The sequence below is a fragment of the Bufo gargarizans genome, chromosome 5 (genome assembly GCF_014858855.1).
Source record: "Bufo gargarizans isolate SCDJY-AF-19 chromosome 5, ASM1485885v1, whole genome shotgun sequence".
Taxonomy (NCBI): Eukaryota; Metazoa; Chordata; class Amphibia; order Anura; family Bufonidae; genus Bufo; species Bufo gargarizans.
The window spans coordinates 422,812,603-422,833,306 of record NC_058084.1 but is presented as its reverse complement, the minus strand read 5'-3'; the positions used below and the strand labels follow the sequence as shown (position 1 = coordinate 422,833,306).

General features: G+C 41.5%; 1 protein-coding gene across 1 annotated transcript in view; it reads right to left on the bottom strand.

Annotated features, from left to right (window-relative positions):
* The window catches only part of LOC122939486 (double-stranded RNA-specific editase B2-like), a 529,987-nt gene that overhangs the window by 7,766 nt on the left and 501,517 nt on the right, over positions 1 to 20,704 (bottom strand). Inside the window, exon 8 of the mRNA XM_044295555.1 lies at positions 13,131 to 13,299. Within this exon, the coding sequence (XP_044151490.1) occupies positions 13,131 to 13,299 (169 nt within the window). The remainder of the gene's footprint in view (positions 1 to 13,130; positions 13,300 to 20,704) is intronic.

Sequence of the window (20,704 nt, the reverse complement as noted above, 5' to 3'; positions counted from 1 at the left end):
ATTGAACATGTCATATTATTGTTCGCATTACGGACAAGCATGGTACTGTTCTTTTAGGGGCCAGCTGTTCCGTTCCCGCAAAATACAGAATGCACACAGATGTCATCCGTATTTTTTGCGGATCCGTTTTTTTGGTGGACCGCAAAATACATACAGTCGTGAGCAAGAGGCCTAGGAAGTAATATAACTGATAAAATGCATCAAGATAGTTTCTAGCAAAATGTCCCCATAGCAACAAATTGTATCATTATTATTTTCAACCTTAGCCAAAACAATGTACAATGACCACCTATTGTGCATCTCCTTCATGTTGCAGTAGAACATCCATGGATTTTTGGATGCACATAATCAATATACTAGGATAGAGCTATAGGGAGTGCAGCGGTAGTAACATTCAGGCCCTGACACCTGAGGGACGATAAATGACATGATAATTGGGAGTATGTTGCAAATTCTGCATTACCCTGCTTTCACACCTGTCGCGCGTTTTTATGCGCGTTTTTTGTAATAGTAAACGCGCGTTTTACGCGCGTTTGTGTGATTGACTGCAGTGTCCTATGGCCACAAACGCGCGTCAAAACGCCCCAAAGAAGCTCAAGTACTTGATTATGCGTCGGGCGTTTTACAGCGCGATCGTACGCGCTGTAAAACGCCCAGATGAGAACCATTCCCATAGGGAAGCATTGGTTTTCATGTGTTGAGCGTTTTACAGAGCGTTTGAACGCGCTGTAAAACGCTCAGGTGTGAACTTAGGGTTAGGGTTTAGAGGCTTCAATTTACACCTTTGTCAATACATGACAGAAAATATAAGGTGGACCTTCCTCCAGAAGAAATAAAAATGTCTCCCTAGTGCCACCTATAATTTTCTACCCTGTATGCCAATTTGTGCACGATTAAAAAGCCTTGAAACAGGACTAGGTATTTTAGCCTAACCAGACACTCCAAATGAAAAGGGCACTCATGTGAAGAAAGCAGTTTTTTGGGGTTCTTGCCCCTCATCAGTAAAGAGCAGGGTACTAGTTGAGAAGCCTTTGTTGTAGTTCTGGGGGATACTGTTTTTTCCTTGTGGAGACCTCCAGTTGTATAGAAAGTCTTACAGGCAAAGCTCCCTGGGAAAAGATACCCCTCTGAGAGCTACAGTAACACCTTAGTGACCAGTCTGTTTTGGGCCTTAGTGACCAAACGCATTGCACCCGCACTGAATCCAGACCCATTCATTTCAATGGGGTTGTTCAGATGAGCAGTGATTTTCACGCATCACTTGTGCATTGCGTGAAAATCGCAGCATGTTCTATATTCTGTGTTTTTCGCGCAACGCTGGCCCCATAGAAATGAATGGGGCTGCGTGAAAATCGCATAGCTTCTGCAAGCAAGTGCGGATGCAGTGTGATTTTCACGCATGGTTGCTAGGAGATGATGTTAGTAAATAGGGATGAGCAACCCCGGACCCCATTAAAGTCAGTTCACTGTATTATTTTCCCTTCTAACATGGTTATAAGGGAAAATAATAGCATTCTTAATACAGAATGCTAACTAAAATGTCCATTGAGGGGTTAAAAAATAAAAAAAATTAACTCGCCTCATCCACTTGTTCGCGCGGCTGGCATTGTCTTCTTTCTTCTTCTCTCAGGACCTGCAAAATGACCTTTGATGACGTCATGGCAGGTCCTTTTGCAGGTCCTGCAGGAAGAAGAAAGAAGACGATACCGGCTGCGCGATCAAGTGGATGAGGTGAGTTTATTGTTTTTATTATTTAACCCCTCAATGGACATTCTAGTTAGCATTCTGTATTAAGAATGCTATTATTTTCCCGTATAACCATGTTAGAAGGGAAAATGATAAAATCAACAGAACACCTAACCCAAACCCGAACTTCAGTGAAGAAGTCCGGGTTCGGGTCTGGGTATCACATTCAGTTTTTTAACACGCGTGTACAAAACGCATTGCACTCGCGCAGAAAAAACTGAACAACGGAACGCAATCGAAGACAAAACTGGCTGAAATTGCGTGCCTACTTGCGCGGGTTTGCCGCAATGCACCCTGAACGCATCCGGATAAAATCCGTGACGCTCGTGTGAAAGAGGCCTAATTTTTTGATCATCTCATTCCAATGGCTATAACTTTTTTTTATTTTTCCATTGATATAGACATATGAAGGCTTGTTTTTTGCAGAGCAAGTTTTAGCTTTTAATGGCACAATTTTGGAAGTCGACCAGAAGGATACTGGCTGCCTGATACCTGTAAAAAGAAGGTTCCTATGAAATATCCAATCAGGGTAACTTAATGTCTTAAAAAATCACACACATTGATAGTAAAGACTTACTTGACCTTTCAAACACCAGAAGCGTGCCACTCCCTAAGTCTTTACTATCAATGTATGTGATTTTTGAAGACATTACGTTGCCATGATTGGATCTTTCATAGGGACCTTCTTTTTACAGGTATCAGGCAGCCAGTATCCTTCTGGTCGACCTCCAAACAGTGAGACAGATATTGAAATCTCTTCTTTTTTTTTTGTACATCATTTTTCTATTTTTGCCACCCACCTAGTACTGTTTATTATTTCTTTATTTATTCTTTATTTTTTGGTTATAATATGTTAATTATCTGATTATACCCTGCATCTTGACCCTGTGGGGAACCCACTTTGTTGGGGAAAAGCGTTGGGGTCTTGGGGGTTTCACCCCCCAAACACCTTTAGGGTAATTCAGGGCTATCTAGCCGAGGATCACGTACAGAGAGTCTCCACCATTGGGATTCCTCTCTGGGCTGAGGGGTACAGTAGGGTGATATAGGGTATGTTTATTTTCCTCCCCCGGGACCCCAGCCTTTCCCTTTCTATATATATATATAATTTCTACCTTTATTTTTTGTATCTTAGAATTATCAGGGTGATTGATTGGCACCGCAATCCAATCATAGTTTGGGTAATAGGTTTTAGACTGATATATTAAACATTACAGTTTTAAGGGTCTTATACAGTGTATAATTTTTGTGGATTAAGGATTTTATTTATGCAATTTTTTCCATTGAAAAGCTTTTTTTTTTACTTGGAATGTTTTTTTTTTTAAATAAAACTTTTTTTTTAACTTAAAACACAGTCCCACAAGGCGGACTTTAATATGTGATCTTTTGATTACTTCTATAATACATTGCAACTCTTTATGCAGTGCAATGTATAGGAATACCCTGAAGGCAAGCCTGGACTAGGAAGGACACATGGCAGGCAGGGCTTGGGCCTTCATTAGGTTCCAACCTGCCACACACAGACAGCAGCACCCCACAATCTAATTTGTTTTGTTCTGATTAGATACACAGAGGGTCCGCTCTGTAACCGCTTAGATGCCATGGTCCCTATTTAAAGTGGTCATGGTGGAATGGGGCCAAACTCCAAGTTTTGATTGATGCCCCTGACCCTAAATGGAAACACCCAGGTAAAAATGTATATTGGTATATGCCTCTGGTCCATGGCAGTAACCCCAGTCACCAACAGATAAGGGCTGCCCTGTAGACATGAGAGGTCACCTGCTATTATTGGTTTTAGCCATTTGATTCTTTTCATGAATGGCAAAGAATTTATCTTGACACAAGAAAACATAATCCTTTTTTTTTTAACGAAAATAGGCATTTTGCTGCTAATTTCTAACATCCTCGTCCTGTTCATTAATTAGCATTTCTCGATCGTTAGGGCAATTTTTGTTCTGCCTCTATGCAATGAATCTCCTTTCATGATTAATCAGGAGTCATTATATTTTCCCTTCCCCAAAGCAGTCAATTACCACGGAATACTTCCCATTAATTACCAAATGTTTAAACAGCCACATTGTACCTGAGGAGCAATCTGCTTAAGGAACCTGTGACACAAAGCTCTTTAAAAAAAATAAAAATAAAAAAATGGTCCCTTTAAATTTTATTCCAAAAACACAGGCAATTTAGCTTGCTATATTAATTTGCCTCAGAAGCAGAGCTGTGAATTAGAAACATCTTTTAATCTCATGCTAGAAAAGGCAGCCATCTGGCTGCCGAGAATTTTTACAGAATCTTCTTCTCTCACTCTGCAAATACAGGTCATTAAAGTAATGTGTTCATCTACATAAAACTCAAATGGAATATAAAAGGTAATATTTATATACAAACAATTTAGTCCCACAATTTAAACAGTCATTGATTTTATGAAACATTTACTTTAGACTATCAGATTTGCATATCTCTGTTCGGCAATTCCTCCAAGTAATGTAATATTTGGAAAGAAAGGAATATCATTAAATACTCACCTTTTCAAAATGCTAAACGAACAATTACGGCAGCAGACGGATAATCTAGGTTCTGTGCTCGCCAATATCTTTTTAGGTGGGATTAATATGAATCACGTCTTTATTTTATTGCTCTCTAATAAATTATATGGGAGGTGTAAGCAGTGTTTATGTTCTTGAGGAATTAATGCAAGCTTCCTGCTGGTCTGGGCGAGTGTATTTCTTCTAAATGCAGTGGAGACTAGCAGTTGGCGGTGTGGAGCGATATTCGGAGAACGTGCTTTAGTCTCCTTGGCATTTTGGCAATAGTTTAGGCATTCACATTTATTTTACCTTTCCTTCCACTCTCTGCTCTCATGCTGCAGCCTTTGCACAAACTTTTCTCAAACTGCATGTCTCCAGCTCCCTCTGGGCTACAAAGTCCCCAATATTATCTTTGGCCTTCTCTAAATGCGTACCCCCCCAACAGAGGAATGCAATTTGACTCTCAATACTTCACACATATAGGAGGGAGACTCATACTCTCTGGCTGCCGTCCACGGTCCCCTGATGCAGCAGGGCTTTACTGTGTCTTGCATGCCCACCATGCGGGCTTGCATCCACACTCCCTAAGATAATGTGGTCTGGCTCTTATTATGGCTGCTCCTCCTACTATTCTCCATGAGTAGGTAACATGCTAGCTGCTTTACCACTCGGTGATGAGTAGCTCACCGCTCTTTTTACATTTGGGGTGTGGCGCTTTCTTATTCTTCAGAGTGGCAGAGCCACTCATGTTGCCCAAGGAAGCCGCTCTCCTCTTAACATGGGCTCTGCTCTGGCCGCACTTTACAGGATGACTTGAATGGGTTTAACCTTTTAACAAAATTAGAAAAATATGTGGTAGGTGACTACCCCTCAGAGGATGAACCAGCCAATTAAAGGGGTTATCCAGTTTAAAGGGGTTATCCAAGACTAAACGTTTTTAACAGACCTCTTCAGAGTGGCTGGACCCACGGTGGGGTTCATACTTCCCTGATCCTCACTGCTTAGTTCCAGCTGCATCTTTCACCGGCTGTCTCGGCAGTTCCCTGTTCTCTAGGAATAAGCATCCTGTTGAAAGGTGTTACGTGACTGCTGCAGCCAATCACTAGCCACAGTGGTGACCTGTCACCCATGTGGTATGTCACTTACAGGTCACCACTGCAGCCAGTGATTGGCTGCAGCAGTCATGTGACACCCGTCAAGAGGATGTTGATTCCCAGAAACTCAAAACCTGCCGACGTGGTCGTGAAGCTATGCAGCTGGAGTCCAGTGGCAAGGACCAGCTAAGTATGAAGTTAAACCACACCACAGGTCCAGCTACTCTGAAGAGGTCTGTTAAAAATGTTTAGTCTTGGATAACCCCTTTAAGACAAAAGGGTCTGATTTATTTTCCACTCTTGTCCATGAACTTTATCTGGTATCGCATACAACACAGTTCCATTCACTTGAATAGTGATGAGCTGCAATCCCAGACACAGTCTATGGACACGATTGGAACCGTTTCTGGAGAAGAGGAGATTCTATTTTCTAAAAATCCTTTTTCTTCAGCATTACATAGGTGTATATGGTAAATAGTTCTGTGGTTTTGTGCTATCACCTAGTGGTCAATTGTATTACTAATATTACATAATATGTTATGTGCACAGGACCTTTTTGGTCAGATGTTCTAATTATGCAGGTCCTCAAGCCAAAGGGATTGCATGTGCAGCTAACAAGGAAGCTTCTACCCAACACAAAGCCAACAATAGTCCTGTGATTTATTCACCTAGAAAGCAGGGTGTGAGACACTAGTCAAGATAGGGCCACAGAGCACCTGAAAAAGCTTTTTGCCTATTTAAACAGTCAGCCCAAAGCATGTACAGTGTCTTGAGCTGTGAAGAAGGAGCTACCACAACCTCAAAGAGCCTGTACAGAGTGAGTGTTAGGCTTCTTTCACACTAGCTTTTTTTGCAGATCCATCATGGATCTACAAAAACACTTCCGTTACAATAATACAACCGCATGCATCCGTTATGAACGCATCAGGATGTATTATGTCTTCTATAGCCAAGACGGATCTGTCATGAACTCTATTGAAAGTCAATGGGCGTTTTCTATTGTGCCAGATTGTGGCCGAGAAAACGGATCCGTCCCCATTGACTTACATTTTGTGTCAGGACGGATCCGTCTCACTCTGCATCCCAGGATGGACAGAAAAACGCTGCAAGCAGCCTTTTGGTGTCCGCCTCCGGAGCGGAATGGTGACTGAACGGAGGCAAACTGACGCATTCTGGGCGGATCCTTTTCCATTCAGAATGCATTAGGGCAAAACTGATCCGTTTTGGACCGCTGGTAAGAGCCCTGAACGGATCTCACAAACGTAAAGCCAAAACGCGAGTGAAAGTAGCCTAAGTGTGTTGTGAGAAGACTGTGAGAAACTGCAACCTGAAGAGACAATAGTGGAAATGTGTGAGGTGTACCATGAGTAAAGACAAAAAAAGCCATCTTCATTCAGGGAAGTTGGGTTGAGTATTATCATTCAGGGAAGTTAGGTCCGCAGAGCTTGAGGGGAGATTAAGGTGTTAACACTTACAGAAACAAACTTATTAGCACTGACTAAGGCCGTACTCACATCGAGAGACTGTAACCACTAAGCCAGTTGCCTCTTGTAAGACTGCTGTAACCACCAAGCTTGTTGCCTCAAGTGTGATCAGTAAGAACCGTTGTTCCTGGTGACTTGTGTCCTTTTGCCACCCTTGAGCGTGGAGCCATGTATACTACTCGCTGGCCCTGTGAGGGCCCCGAGTCCACGTTACTTTCATGTTCTTAAGCAGCAAATTACGGAGATAATGCATTCATGAGTCATAAACTCTTCCGTTATTTATCTTCTGAATATCATCTATGAATCCATCACACCAAACGTCCATTGAAAAAGCTTTTAAGACAAAACTTTCTCATGTGATAATCAGTACAACAACACCTTAAAAAAGTCAACCACCTGCCGACTGCTGGAGCACAAATCCAATAGCTTATTTCTAATCAGAATCAATGTTAACTGGGAAATCTCCACAGCCAGAAGGGAACGAGAAATTCCTCTCTCATTTGTTCAAACACTTGATATTACAGCACTGTTTACAAAGACAAAATTCCTTGTCCGGTCTTCAATATAGTTAAACCTTAAGTAAATATTTTGTCCCCCCATTTGTCAATCATAGAAATGCCATAGATGGAATAGGTGAAATGCTCATAAACACCTTCAAGAATAAGTGACAAATACGCCTCTTCAGTAAGAGCAAATCACGCCACGGGGCACAAATACGTATTATTAGATTGCTGAATTATATAGGTTTAGTACAAAACTGAGGCGAGGAAATAGCTTCTCGGAGATGAACGCACATAGGATTATAATGATTGACATGGGGGACATTTTATCTTACATGGTGTTTGGTGATAATGTTCTCTGCAGTGTAAACCTAATCACTGTCCATCTTGCAGTCTTGTAACCTACTGTATATTCCTATACTGCTGCATTCAATCTATGTGTAATAATCAACATTTATTTGCACAGCATTATTATTTGATATTCAGTTAATGATTTTTGTAAAGGCTATGGACATGTAGAACTTTGCAACCATGTTATTGCAGCGTTTTTCTATATGGCCTGGGGACACAACCAAAGGGAACGGAATGCATTCTGGTGCACTCTGTTCCGTTCAGTTTTTTCATTCATTGACAATGAATGGGGACACAACTGAAGTGTTTTCCTCTGGTATTGACAGATCTTCCTACTTACTGTATGACAGATCTCAATACCTGAAAAGGTATGCTGATGTGAAAGTAACCTTTGCATGGCTTTCACTAAAAAAATTTGTGTTTTCCGTCTACAGCTCCAATGAAGACCTATATGTCTCCATAAAAACCAACCAGTCATAATGCCTTCCGTCTGTCTCCTACTTCTTGTTAAAGAGGAACTGTCACCATTTCTGAAATACACTCACCTAAATAATTATTAGGAACATCCGGTGTTGGACCCCCTTTTGCCTTCAGAACTGCCTTAATTCTACGTGGCATTGATTCAACATGGTGCTGATAGCATTCTTTAGAAATGTTGGCCCATATTGATAGGATAGCATATTGCAGTTCATGGAGATTTGAGGGATGCACATCCAGGGCACGAAGCTCCCGTTCCACCACATCCCAAAGATGCTCTATTGGGTTGAGATCTGGTGACTGTGGGGGCCATTTTAGTACAGTGAACTCATTGTCATGTTCAAGAAACCATTTTTCCAGTCTTCAACAGTCCAATTTTGGTGAGCTTGTGCAAATTGTAGCCTCTTTTTCCTATTTGTAGTGGAGATGAGTGGTACCCGGTGGGGTCTTCTGCTGTGGGGTCTTCTGCCGCATCAAGGTTGTGCGTGTTGTGGCTTCACAAATGCTTTGCTGCATGCCTCGGTTGTAACGAGTGGTTATTTCAGTCAACGTTGCTCTTCTATCAGCTTGAATCAGTCGGCCCATTCTCCTCTGACCTCTAGCATCAACAAGGCATTTTCGCCCACAGGACTGCCGCATACTGGATGTTTTTCCCTTTTCACACCATTCTTTGTAAACCCTAGAAATGGTTGTGCGTGAAAATCCCAGTAACTGAGCAGATTGTGAAATACTCAGACCGGCCCGTCTGGCACCAACAACCATGCTATGCTCAAAATTGCTTAAATCACCTTTCTTTCCCATTCTGACATTCAGTTTGGAGTTCAGGAGATTGTCTTGACCAGGACCACAACCCTACATGCATTGAAGCAACTGCCATGTGATTGGTTGACTAGATAATCGCATTAATGAGAAATAGAACAGGTGTTCCTAATAATTCTTTAGGTGAGTGTATGTACCTGCACCAAATTACAATTACACATACAGAATAATAAAAGATAAAATCTCTATGTACCCATCATAAAAGAAAGGCAGCAAACGTCAACATGTTCTTAAAAAAAATAAGAGACACCGGTGAAAATTCAACCCAGACTGTTCTATATGTAAACAGCTAAAAGCAACAGAACAGTTTGATACGATGCTCTGCAATGTGGGACGGATGGGCTACAGGCAATGTACTAATCTACTAGTGTCCATCAGACTTTAACCAGAATGACATGGAGTTGGTGGAAGTCACGAGAGGGGAAAAAAACAGCCTATGTTCCACATCTGATTTCTCTGGTTTGATCAAATGTCTAAAACAATCAGAAAGGGCTAAAAACATACAAAGCCTGGAAGGACTGTTCTCTGGCTGTCAATGAAGCTTTTCCATGAAGGATTATTTCTCTCTAGCAACTGGATTATAAGAGAAAACTACTTATGATTTGCATAAAACCTTTTATAAATAAAATTTGTTGAGGAAGGAGTAGGACAGCCAAGAGCAAAAAAGACGCAGTGACCTTACCTGCTTGCCTCATTACCTGTCCCTTAGCTATTAAGAAATTACTAAAACTACTGTATATTCTCATTACATCCATGGACACATCTACCAGAGGCTTAGCTTGGCTTTCCTTAACCGGGGGGTTTGGTTGTGACCCTTGTAAGCCGGAACCTGGACCAATGCTACGCCAGCCCTGTGCCCCCAGTTACCCCTGTAACTACTATGGTAGTGGGAAGAATAGATGTGGGGCCATGCAGCTAAATGGGCAAATGGCAGGAAGGTAGTAATGACGAAGCATGATGGAAGGGAAGAGTGAAAACTTTAAAGGAAATCTGTCAGCTCTCGACCATAGGAGCTCAATACCGGAAAAAAAACTGATCAGTTTTATCCTTATGTATTCTGAATGGAGAGCATTCCGTTCAGGATGCATCAGTTCAGTCCCTCTTACGTTTTCTGGATGGAGAAAATACTGCAGCATGGTGCAGTTTTCTCTCCGGCCAAAAATACTGATCACATGCCGGATCCGGCATTAATTTACATTGCATGTGTATTAGTGTTTTACATTTCATGTGTATTAATTTAATTTACATTGCATGTGTATTAATTTAATTTACATTTCATGTGTATTAATTTAATTTACATTGCAAGTGTATTAGTGCCGGATCCGGCATTAAGTGTTCCTTTAAAAGACCTTTAAAAATGCAAAAAAATAATAATAATACCATGTCCGTTTTTCTGGATGACAACGGAGAGATGGATCTGGTATTTCAATGCATTTGGACAAATGCCATCAGTTTGCGTCCGGATTGCCGAATCCAGCAGGCAGTTCCAGCGACTGAACTGCCTGCCGGAATCCTCTGAAGCAAGTGTGTAAGTACCCTTATACTATACACAACTTACTCTAGTTTGGAGGGTGTTTTGGAGATTCCCTTTAAAGATAACCTGTCACCATAAAAAAAAACAATTATGGAAGCGATCATTAGTACCTAAGGACCAGGAAGTGGTGAATGCTCTGTACATTTTTTTAAAAATAAAAAAAACACTTACCTGTCCTGCTCCTGGACAGACGCCGCCTGCAATTTTCTCCCTTCTCAGTCGACTGTCTTCTAAACTGGCGCGCACAGCGTGGGGTCACAGAGCGACCTCACGCTGTGCGCGCCAGTTTAGAGCACAGTCGACTGAGGAGGGAGAAAATTGCAGGCGGCGTCCGTCCAGGAGCAGGACAGGTAAGTGTTTTTTTTATTTATTTTTTAATGTGGCTGCTGTGGGGCATAATGGGGGCTAATTGGAGGCATATGGGGGCTAATTGGAGGCATATGGGGGCTAATTGGAGGCATATGGGGGCTAATTGAGAGCATATGCGGGCATTTGGGGGCTAATAGGAGGAATATGGGGGCTAATTGGAGGCACATGGGGGCTATGGGGGCTAATTGGAGGCATATGGGGCTATTTAGAGGCATATGGGGGGTAATGATGCATAATGGGGGCTAATTAGAGACACAATGGGGCTAATTAGACTATTAGAGGCATATGGGGGCTAATGAGACATATGGGGGCTAACGAGGCATACGGGCGCTAATAAGAGGCATAATGGGGGCTAATTGGGCATATGGGAGTTAATTAGGCATATGGGGGCTAATAAGAGGCATAATGTGGGCTAATGAGGCATCATGGCTTATAATGGGGGCTAATGAGGCATAATGGGGGCTAATGAGGTATAATGGGGCTAATGAGGCATAATGGGGGCTAATAAGAGGAATAATGGGGGCTAATAAGGCATAAGGGCTTATAATGGGGGCTAATGAGGCATAAGGATTGATATGGGGGCTAATGAGAGGCATTGGGGCTGATATGGGGGTGATAAGAGGCATAATGGGGGCTAATAAGAGGAATAATGGGGGCTAATGAGGCAAAAGGGCTGATATGGGGGCTGATATGAGAGGCATAATGACTATGAGGGCTAATGAGAGGCATAATCAGCGGAAGCAAGCAGAGGATGGCACAGCAGACGACTGAATAGCTTCTTTTGTAAGTAAATTGTTTTATTATAAATGTATCCCTGCATACCGCAATTCTCTCGTATTTTGTAATCTTATTTATATATACTTATTTTGTTTTTGCCCCCCCATTTTTGACTGTGGTATCTTTGTGCCCCCCCCCCATATATTGTTCCTAGAGACGCCACTGTACACAGATAACAATCACTGATAGAAACACCCACAGGGCACTAGGATTTGGTATGGGGAGCCATGATTACACCCCTGGTTACAGGTCTACAGCTGGGAATTCTGGATGACACCCTGCTGTTTCCATGAGCGTCAGTAGTACCTTATTCCAAAGCTCTATTGGGGAAATAAATCCTTGAGGGTGATAATCTAATATATTGTAATGGAGAAAGTGTCTAAAGTGAGTCTCAGTTTCCTGCAGTTGCCCTCAGACCCAGTTAAATGGGTATTCTAGCCAAATAAAAATGGCTTGCAGTGGTAAACAAATGTTGTTAAAAAATATCGAGCCTATACTCCCCTCACTTATCCTCTGCTACTGCTGTTTTGACAGTGCACGGTTCCCCGCTGTGCTCCACTATCCTGGCAAGGTAGGAAATGGCTGGGAATGCTCCTCAACCAATCACTGGATGGGGTGGGTCTTGGCTTCAGCCAGTGATTGGCTGTGAACCATTAACAGTAATTACCTGGCATATTGGGACGTCACCGCTGTTGGGACCTGGATACAGTTGTAACAGCATTGACAGGGTATCAGTGAGATGAATATATAACGTACTGAGCTATCATAACAAGAGATGTCTACTTTTTTAAACCTTTTGCATTCCACAACAAACCTTTTTTTTTATTAGGCTGGAATACATCTTTACTATGATTCACTTACCTATATAGTATCTAGGACAATTGAAAGTAACTGGTGGTTTGCCATGCAGTGGTAGTATTGCCTGTCAGCATGGCGTCATGTATCACTCAAACATCTAACAATGTACCATATCTATGCTGCACACAAACAATTCCAAATAAATGCAATCACAGATGACTTATAAGATGAGATCCTTCAAGATCACACAAGGAAGCAAGAGAAGAAACAATCGTTCATAACTGAATAGAACCTGTTGCAAGATGTGACTTGTCTTAACAAGGTCATCTTTGAGCTACATTTTATGGGGAGGTTCTATAAAAGATGGAGTTTCTTGTTACAAATATAAGAATAACATAAAGTTTGTGCAATCTTGTGAAGATCCAGTATGGTCATTGCTATGGAAAAAAAAGTTCTGGTAGCAATCCTGGTGTCCAGAGAAAATAGTCCTGGGATAGAGCACTGATCAGATCTTCTGAGATCTTTGATATTTGTTAGAACATGACATTGGTGATGTTCATGATCTTAAACTATCACTGGTTTCCAACTTGCCATAGATACTAATGATTTAAAAAATCAAGCTAAAAAAGCAGTTAATCACATGTAATTACCTGGTCAGTTTGTCTGTACAAGACATTGTGACTAGCTGCTCTCCCGATAATACACCGTCCCATGTCTGTACGGCAGGCCGAGTCCTCACTGGAATCGTTCCTTCTCCAGACTCTATCTTTGTACGAAGATGACCTCGAAACTTCCTCATTATGTGCTTGCACTTGTTCACTGATAAGAAAAGAAAATATATTCATGCTATAACATTTTGCAATGTACTTCATCATTTATAATATCCCTGCTTGCTTTCATGGAATAGGAGCATGCTTCTGTTTATCCAGATGCTGAAAACAATGACTTTTCTACAACTGTATACTGTCTGTGAGCTAAGCAAGCAGTTCTCCTAACTCATACATTACACCTGTGCTCATACATTGTAGCAAACTCTGCATCCCCCGTTTTCCATACGAAGCTTTATTTTCATTCATACAGATTTTTTCTAGGCGGATTTACCATTGATTCCATTCCATGCAGAAACTGCAGCAGATCAACCACATGTGGATTAGTCCCATTGAAGGGGGAAATCAGCATGCAGACCCACTGCAATTCAAAGTACAACTCTATGGCAGAGATCCAAGGGTCGGGCTTTGATTTTTGCTCAGGGTGTCATATTTCTTCACAAGGCTATTACTTTGTGTGGACATAGTTTGATGAAGCTGATGTATTTAGTAAATTTTCATATGTCCATTTTCAGTTGCGATTTTTTTCTTCATACAAACAATATAAAACTTAAAAAAGTTGTAGAATGAATGCTACATTCTTAGAAAGTAGACACTGAAAACAATAAAAACATCTAAGAAACAGATAAGTGTTCCCTATTAATACTTTGTGCCCACATAGATTCCTTTCCATATTATTTATTAGGGCAATTTAGATATAATGATAGCCAGAGCCTCTTGGTGGGACTAGCCAAAAGGGTTGGACTGGCCCACCACTTTACCAGAGGATCCTCCAGTGGCCCAAACTCTGACAATAATGGACCCCTACTAAAACAGGGCCCTTAAAGTCCTATAAGCACAGAGAGTGGGCTCTCAGAATCATTTCCTCTGGTGGGTCCAAGGAACTGCAGGCCAACAGAGGCACAGAATCTCCCAGCAGTCCATGCAGAAGAAATTCAGACCTATGCCACCAGTAAGTAATGACAGTAAAATTGTTGGGCCATGGGAGGCCACTCCCCTGCCACCTAGCCCCACCCATTTTGAAAAGAGTTGTGAGAAATTAAAAAAGGCAAATCATAGTGCAAATATAGCGTGCAACATAATTTGCATCTTTTTAAGACCACCAAAAGTTGATTTGTCTTCCCCAAAGTTCTTGGAGAAAACAGCCACAAGATTGAAAGGCTATGTACACCTTTGGAGGCAATTTTTGGTTATGATTGCATTTGACTTATTTTTGGCTAAAAATCATATTTTTAATTTGGCCTTTATTAAAAATATTGAGCCATTCTGTCACAAAGGGTTAACTGCTTTTCTAACTGTGTGACTGGTACTTTCACTTTCACTTTGTGCCGGTCATCTAATAAACCTTATCTCTAAATTACTAAGAGGTCATAAACACTTATTTAAGACACATTCTTATCAGTAAGATAAGAACTGAGCTATAATGAGTGTTTAGGAGGTCAGAGAGCAGAAATAAGTAGTCCGTCTGCTCCAGGTCTGACGGAAAAGACAGAAAATTCAAAGGGTGCTACTAGAGCATCTCAGCTATGTACTGAAAAAAAAAGGATTCCATCTTTTTAATAAAGACCAATTGAAAAAATTATTTTTAGCTCAAAATAAGTACAATGCAATAATTAAAAAAACATTTCCCCCAAAGGTGTACATAGCCTTTAATGTAAAAACCAGACTTCAACAGCAAATACCCCTACTGGCAGGGGCAGATTAAGTGCATGATAGGCCCGGGGCTGTTTACCCAATTCGCCCCCCTTAATTTTAGTTTTTTTTCTGTATGAAGAGGCTGCGGTGCTTTGTAAGCGCCAAAGTCTCTTCCTAGGCCATAAGACATCGTTCACATGGTCTAGGTGCAGCTCAGTCCCATCTAAATGATTGGGTCTAAGCTGCAGTACCAAGCACAGTGCTATCAGATGAACAGCGCTGTGCTTGGTAAGGAGCAAAGAGGCTGCGGAGCTCACTGGGACATCACAGTCTCCTCAAACAGTTGATTCGTGGGGGTGCCAGGAGTCGGACCCCCCACATAACAGTGAACTATTGTGTTATGTTGGATATAGGACTGCATGGAACATCTACTACATTTTTTGTACACAGAAAGTTATCACTGTTATCTGGGCTGTTACATAGGACTGCAGGTGACAAATAAAAAATTTAGTTGCCAAATTTAAAATACATATGATTATAATAAAAAAAGACTTTGAGGAGAAGATGAGACGCAGGTCACAGTAGTGAGCCAGCTCTACATATAGGACCTTCTCTTTCCTCTTCTCCGTTTGACCCAGAACGCCATGACAAATTCTTTCAGCCGCATCTCGTCTCTACAGAGTTTGTTACACAGACTTGTTTGAGTTCTCATAATTGGGGATATATCAAACTGGTGTAAAGTATAATCAGATCCCACCTTTCATTTTCCAAAGGAGCTGTGAAAAATGAAAGGTGAAATCTGTTGCTATGGGTAACTAACCCAGTTCTACTTTACATCAGTTTGATAAATTACCCCAAAGGTCCCTATAGTGTCCACAGCAATTATAATGTCCCCTACAGTGCCCCCAGTAATAATAACACCCTATATTGTGCTCCAGGTAATAATGCCTGTATAGTGTCCCCCCCAAAACATTTCCCCTAATATAAACGCCCCCATACTGCCCCATATAGTAATTTCCCCCACCCTATCCCCATACAGTAATTTCCCCCCCACTGCCCCATATAGTAATTTCCCCCCCCCCCCACTGCCCCATATAGTAATTTTCCCCCACTCCTCCTATATAGTAATTTCTCCCACACTGCCCACATACAGTAATTTCTCCCACACTGCCCCATATAGTAATTTCCCCCAATCTGCCCCTAATATAGTAATTTCCCCCAGACTGCCCCATATAGTAATTTCCCTCAGACGGCCCCATATAGTAATTTCCCCCAGACTGCCCCATATAGTAATTCCCTCCTCACTGCCCCGATATAGTAATTTCCTCCACTCTGCCCCTGATATAGTAATTTCCTCCACACTGCCCTCATATAGTAATTTCCCCCACACTGCCCCATATAGTAATTTCTCCCACACTGCCCCATATAGTAATTTCCCCCATAATGCCCCCATATAGTAATTCCCTCCACACTGCCCCATATAGTAATTCCCTCCACACTGCCCCATATAGCAATTTCCCCCACACTGCCCTCATATAGTAGTTTCCCCCACACTGCCCCATATAGTAATTTCTCCCACACTGCCCCATAGAGGAATTTCCCCCACACTGCCTTCATATAGTAATTTTCCCCACACTGCCCCATATAGTAATTTCCCCCACACTGCCCTCATATAGTAATTTCCCCCACACTGCCCCATATAGTAATTTCCCCCAATCTGCCCCTAATATAGTAATTTCCCCCAGACTGCCCCATATAGTAATTTCCCTCCGACTGCCCCATATAGTAATTTCCCCCAGACTGCCCCATATAGTAATTCCCTCCACACTGCCCCGATATAGTAATTTCCTCCACTCTGCCCCTGATATAGTAATTTCCTCCACACTGCCCTCATATAGTAATTTCCCCCACACTGCCCCATATAGTAATTTCTCCCACACTGCCCCATATAGTAATTTCCCCCATAATGCCCCCATATAGTAATTCCCTCCACACTGCCCCATATAGTAATTCCCTCCACACTGCCCCATATAGCAATTTCCCCCACACTGCCCTCATATAGTAGTTTCCCCCACACTGCCCCATATAGTAATTTCTCCCACACTGCCCCATAGAGGAATTTCCCCCACACTGCCTTCATATAGTAATTTTACCCACACTGCCCCATATAGTAATTTCCCCCACACTGCCCTCATATAGTAATTTCCCCCACACTGCCCCATATAGTAATTTCCCCCACACTGCTCCATACCGTCATTTCTTCCACACTGCCTTCCATGTAGTAATTCCCCCCACAAAGTAATTTGCCCTGCACACTGCCCCTATTAAGTAATAACCCCACACACTACCCCCCATTAGATAATTTGCCTTGACACTGCCCTTCATTAAGTAATTTGCCCTGACACTGCCATCCATATAGTTATTTGCCCCAACACTGCCATCCATATAGTAATTTGCCCCCACACTGTCCTCAATTAAGTAATTTGCCCCGACACTGCCATCCATATAGTAATTTGGCCCCACACTGCCCTTTATTAAATAATTTGCCCTCCACACTGCCCCCCATTAGATAATTTCCCCCGACACTGCCATCCATTAAGTAATTTGCCCCCCACACTGCCCCCACAGTATTCATTTCTCCACACTGCCCTCACAGTATTTATTTCCCCCACACTAGTAATTTTCCCCCACGTAGTAGTTTGCCCCCTACTGTCCCTTCAGTAATGTCCCCCAAAGTTGGCAGTTGGCACACAAAAAATAAAAAAAATAAAAGCTAATACTTACCTGTGTCCCAGTCGGCGCTCACTCGTAGATGGTCACGTCATCACGCCCGCCTGCTCCAGGGATTTTACTACCGCATAGGCTTCAGGCCTACTAGGCCAGAAGCCTATGGCAGTGATCGGCGGACGGCGAAGGGGCAGGGAATTATGCGCTGCCGTGCCCCATCGTAGTTTGTGGGCGTTTGGGTCGGCGTTAGGCCCCCCAGCGATGCTGGACCCGGGGCTACCGACCCAAATGCACCAATTATAATCCCACACTGCCTACTGGGGGGAGAGAGCTTTTACCAAGTGCAGACATGAAGAACATTTAATCACTTTATTACCGTAAAAAAATTTCTGTGACCCAATTTTCCTTCAAGTTTAAACTGCAGAAATTACAGCAACTGGAATTGTGATATGTTATTGCGGCGTCCATTGTATTGGATTGAAATTGTTTTCCTCTTTTTGCTCTTTGTTCGAGTGGCCTCTGAATGTTCATCTAAATAATACCTCAATTTAAAACTATGAAATGAGTCATGAAAATTGTGGCAGCGAAGTTGTATGTTTTATTGTAATTACCGCATCAAATCCGTGTCAGAATATAATTTCCTCTGCTTCTTTTTAGGTGTTTAAACTACAAAGCAGCAAGCAACTATATTACAATGATGTATTCTAAGGAACACTTTTAACCACCCAGACATAATAATGGACTCTCTATTAGGCCTCTTGCACACAAACACGGTCCCCAATGCACGGGTAACGTCTGTGCGACGGCCGGGATGGATCGAGACCCATTCAACTTGAATGGGTCCGTGATCAGTTCGCACCGCAAAAAAATAGAACAAGTTCTATTTTTTTGCAAGTTCTATTGTTTTTCCGCATGTCTGTGATTGTGGACCCATTCAAATGACACACGGGCCGGTACCTGTGTACTGCGGACCCGCCGTATGCAGGCTGCAATGTGGCCACGGGCACACAACGTTCGTGTGCAAGAGGCCTTACTAGGACCAAAAAGCAAGAGGTCTTTAAAAATTCTGGACCTGACACCTCTCCTCCCTATTCCCTCCCCATCCAATTTAGTCATGGACATTGGTATTACTGTACATGGCTTTCAAAGAATAAAAAGGTGGGTGCTTCCTTTGAGGCTGCTCTTTCCTTGTACGCTGCTTAATTCCTTTGAGACCAGGACAATATTAATTTCTTCTTTTATGTTTTTCCTCCCAGTCTTCAATGAGATGTAACGATTTTACTTTTCCATTTGCATAGCTATGTGACAGCTTGTTTTTGCAGGAAAAGTAGTATTTTTTTATTGGCATCATTTCATCTACCATATCTTGAACTGAAACATTTTTTTTATTTTGTTGTGAAATTGGAAAAAAAACATGTGGCAAATGACATAAAGACCTTATTATGTAGGTCAGTACGATTACATCTATGCCAATTTATATTATTTTTATTTTGTTTTAATAAACAACCTTTGAAAAAAAAATCCATTTTTTTGTCACCCATAACTTTTTTATATTTATGTTTACAAGGTGGTGGAGGTTTTTGTGGTACATACTGTATGACTTTTTTTATCTTTTTTTTTTTCCAATTTTTTTGGAGGTAGGGGCCAGGTGACCAAAACTGATCACCCCCACCAGCCTTTCTCACATTCACAGCCACAACTTTTTTTTTTTTTTTTTGCATCATTCCATGTTTCCATATCATACATAATTTCTATAAACTTTTATTATGGGTTAAATGAAAGAAGAAAAAAAAAACAGATGCATAATTATTTATTAACACGGTTTACGATCACCATAAATAATGTGTCCACTATTGTAGGGGTAGGTTATTATGATTACAGGGATACCAAATACTGTTTTCTGATATTTAATAGTAAGTATGTTACTAAGGCCTCTTGCATACGACCGTTGTTTCCTTCCGTGTCCGCTGTTCCATTTTTCGTGATTTAATGCGGACCCATTGACTTTCAATGGGTCTGTTAAAAACTCAGCTAATGCACCGTTTGTCATCCGCGTCTGTGATCCGTGGTTTCAGCCCGTCAAAAAAATATAACCTGTCCTATTTTTTTCTTGGAAAACGGTTTGCGGACCCATTCAAGTCTATGGGTCCGTGAAAAAACACGGAGGCACACAAGATTGTCCGCGTCCGTTTTTGCATGGCAATCTTGACTTAGACTTTTTTTTACTTTCCTTCATGTCTGAATGATCCTCCAAAAACAAAGGAAGACACAAAAACGGAAATGGATCACGGAACAACAGAACCCCATTTTGCGGAACGGAACACAACAACGGTCGTGTGCATGAGGCCTTACAGAAACACATTTTTTTGTAATTGGTTTTTGCTCCATTATTTTTTTTATGTAACATTAACTTTGCAGAAAAATGGAATTTTTACTTTCCAGCTTTTCTTTTACTGAACAAGAACAGCTGGAAACATCCTATTTTCCTGCTTCTTTACGGGTTTCTCTTAAGAGTTGAATCCCAGACCTTCTGCATGGCAGGCATAATGTTTACCACTACCCTATAGAACTACAGTATATTACTGTGAGGGTTGGATTATCTGTGCTTAAAGCTGCTAAACATTTCTTACTATTTGATATACCTGCGCAGAAAACAGTAATATTATTTAGTTCACCACTGCACTATAGAACCAAACCTTTACAAACATAGGATTTTTTTTGTGCCTAAAAAACTAGTACTACTGCTGTCTTCACATCTATATTAATAAATAGTACGTCTGTGTAGTAGCTTTTAGGCACAGAAGGTCACCACATAGTAATGGAGAAGGTCTGGGGGACAATTTGCAATAGAGACCTGTATAATAATTTGTTTAGTAAATGCGTTAAACAGGAAAATTTAACTTTTAGCTTTTCTTTTACCATAAAAGAAAAGATGGAAAGTAAAAGTGCCTAAAAAGCTACTAAGCAGTAATAATATTTATTTAATATTATGCCTGTAAAGAAAATAGTAATACTGTATAATCTTAAAATGAAGG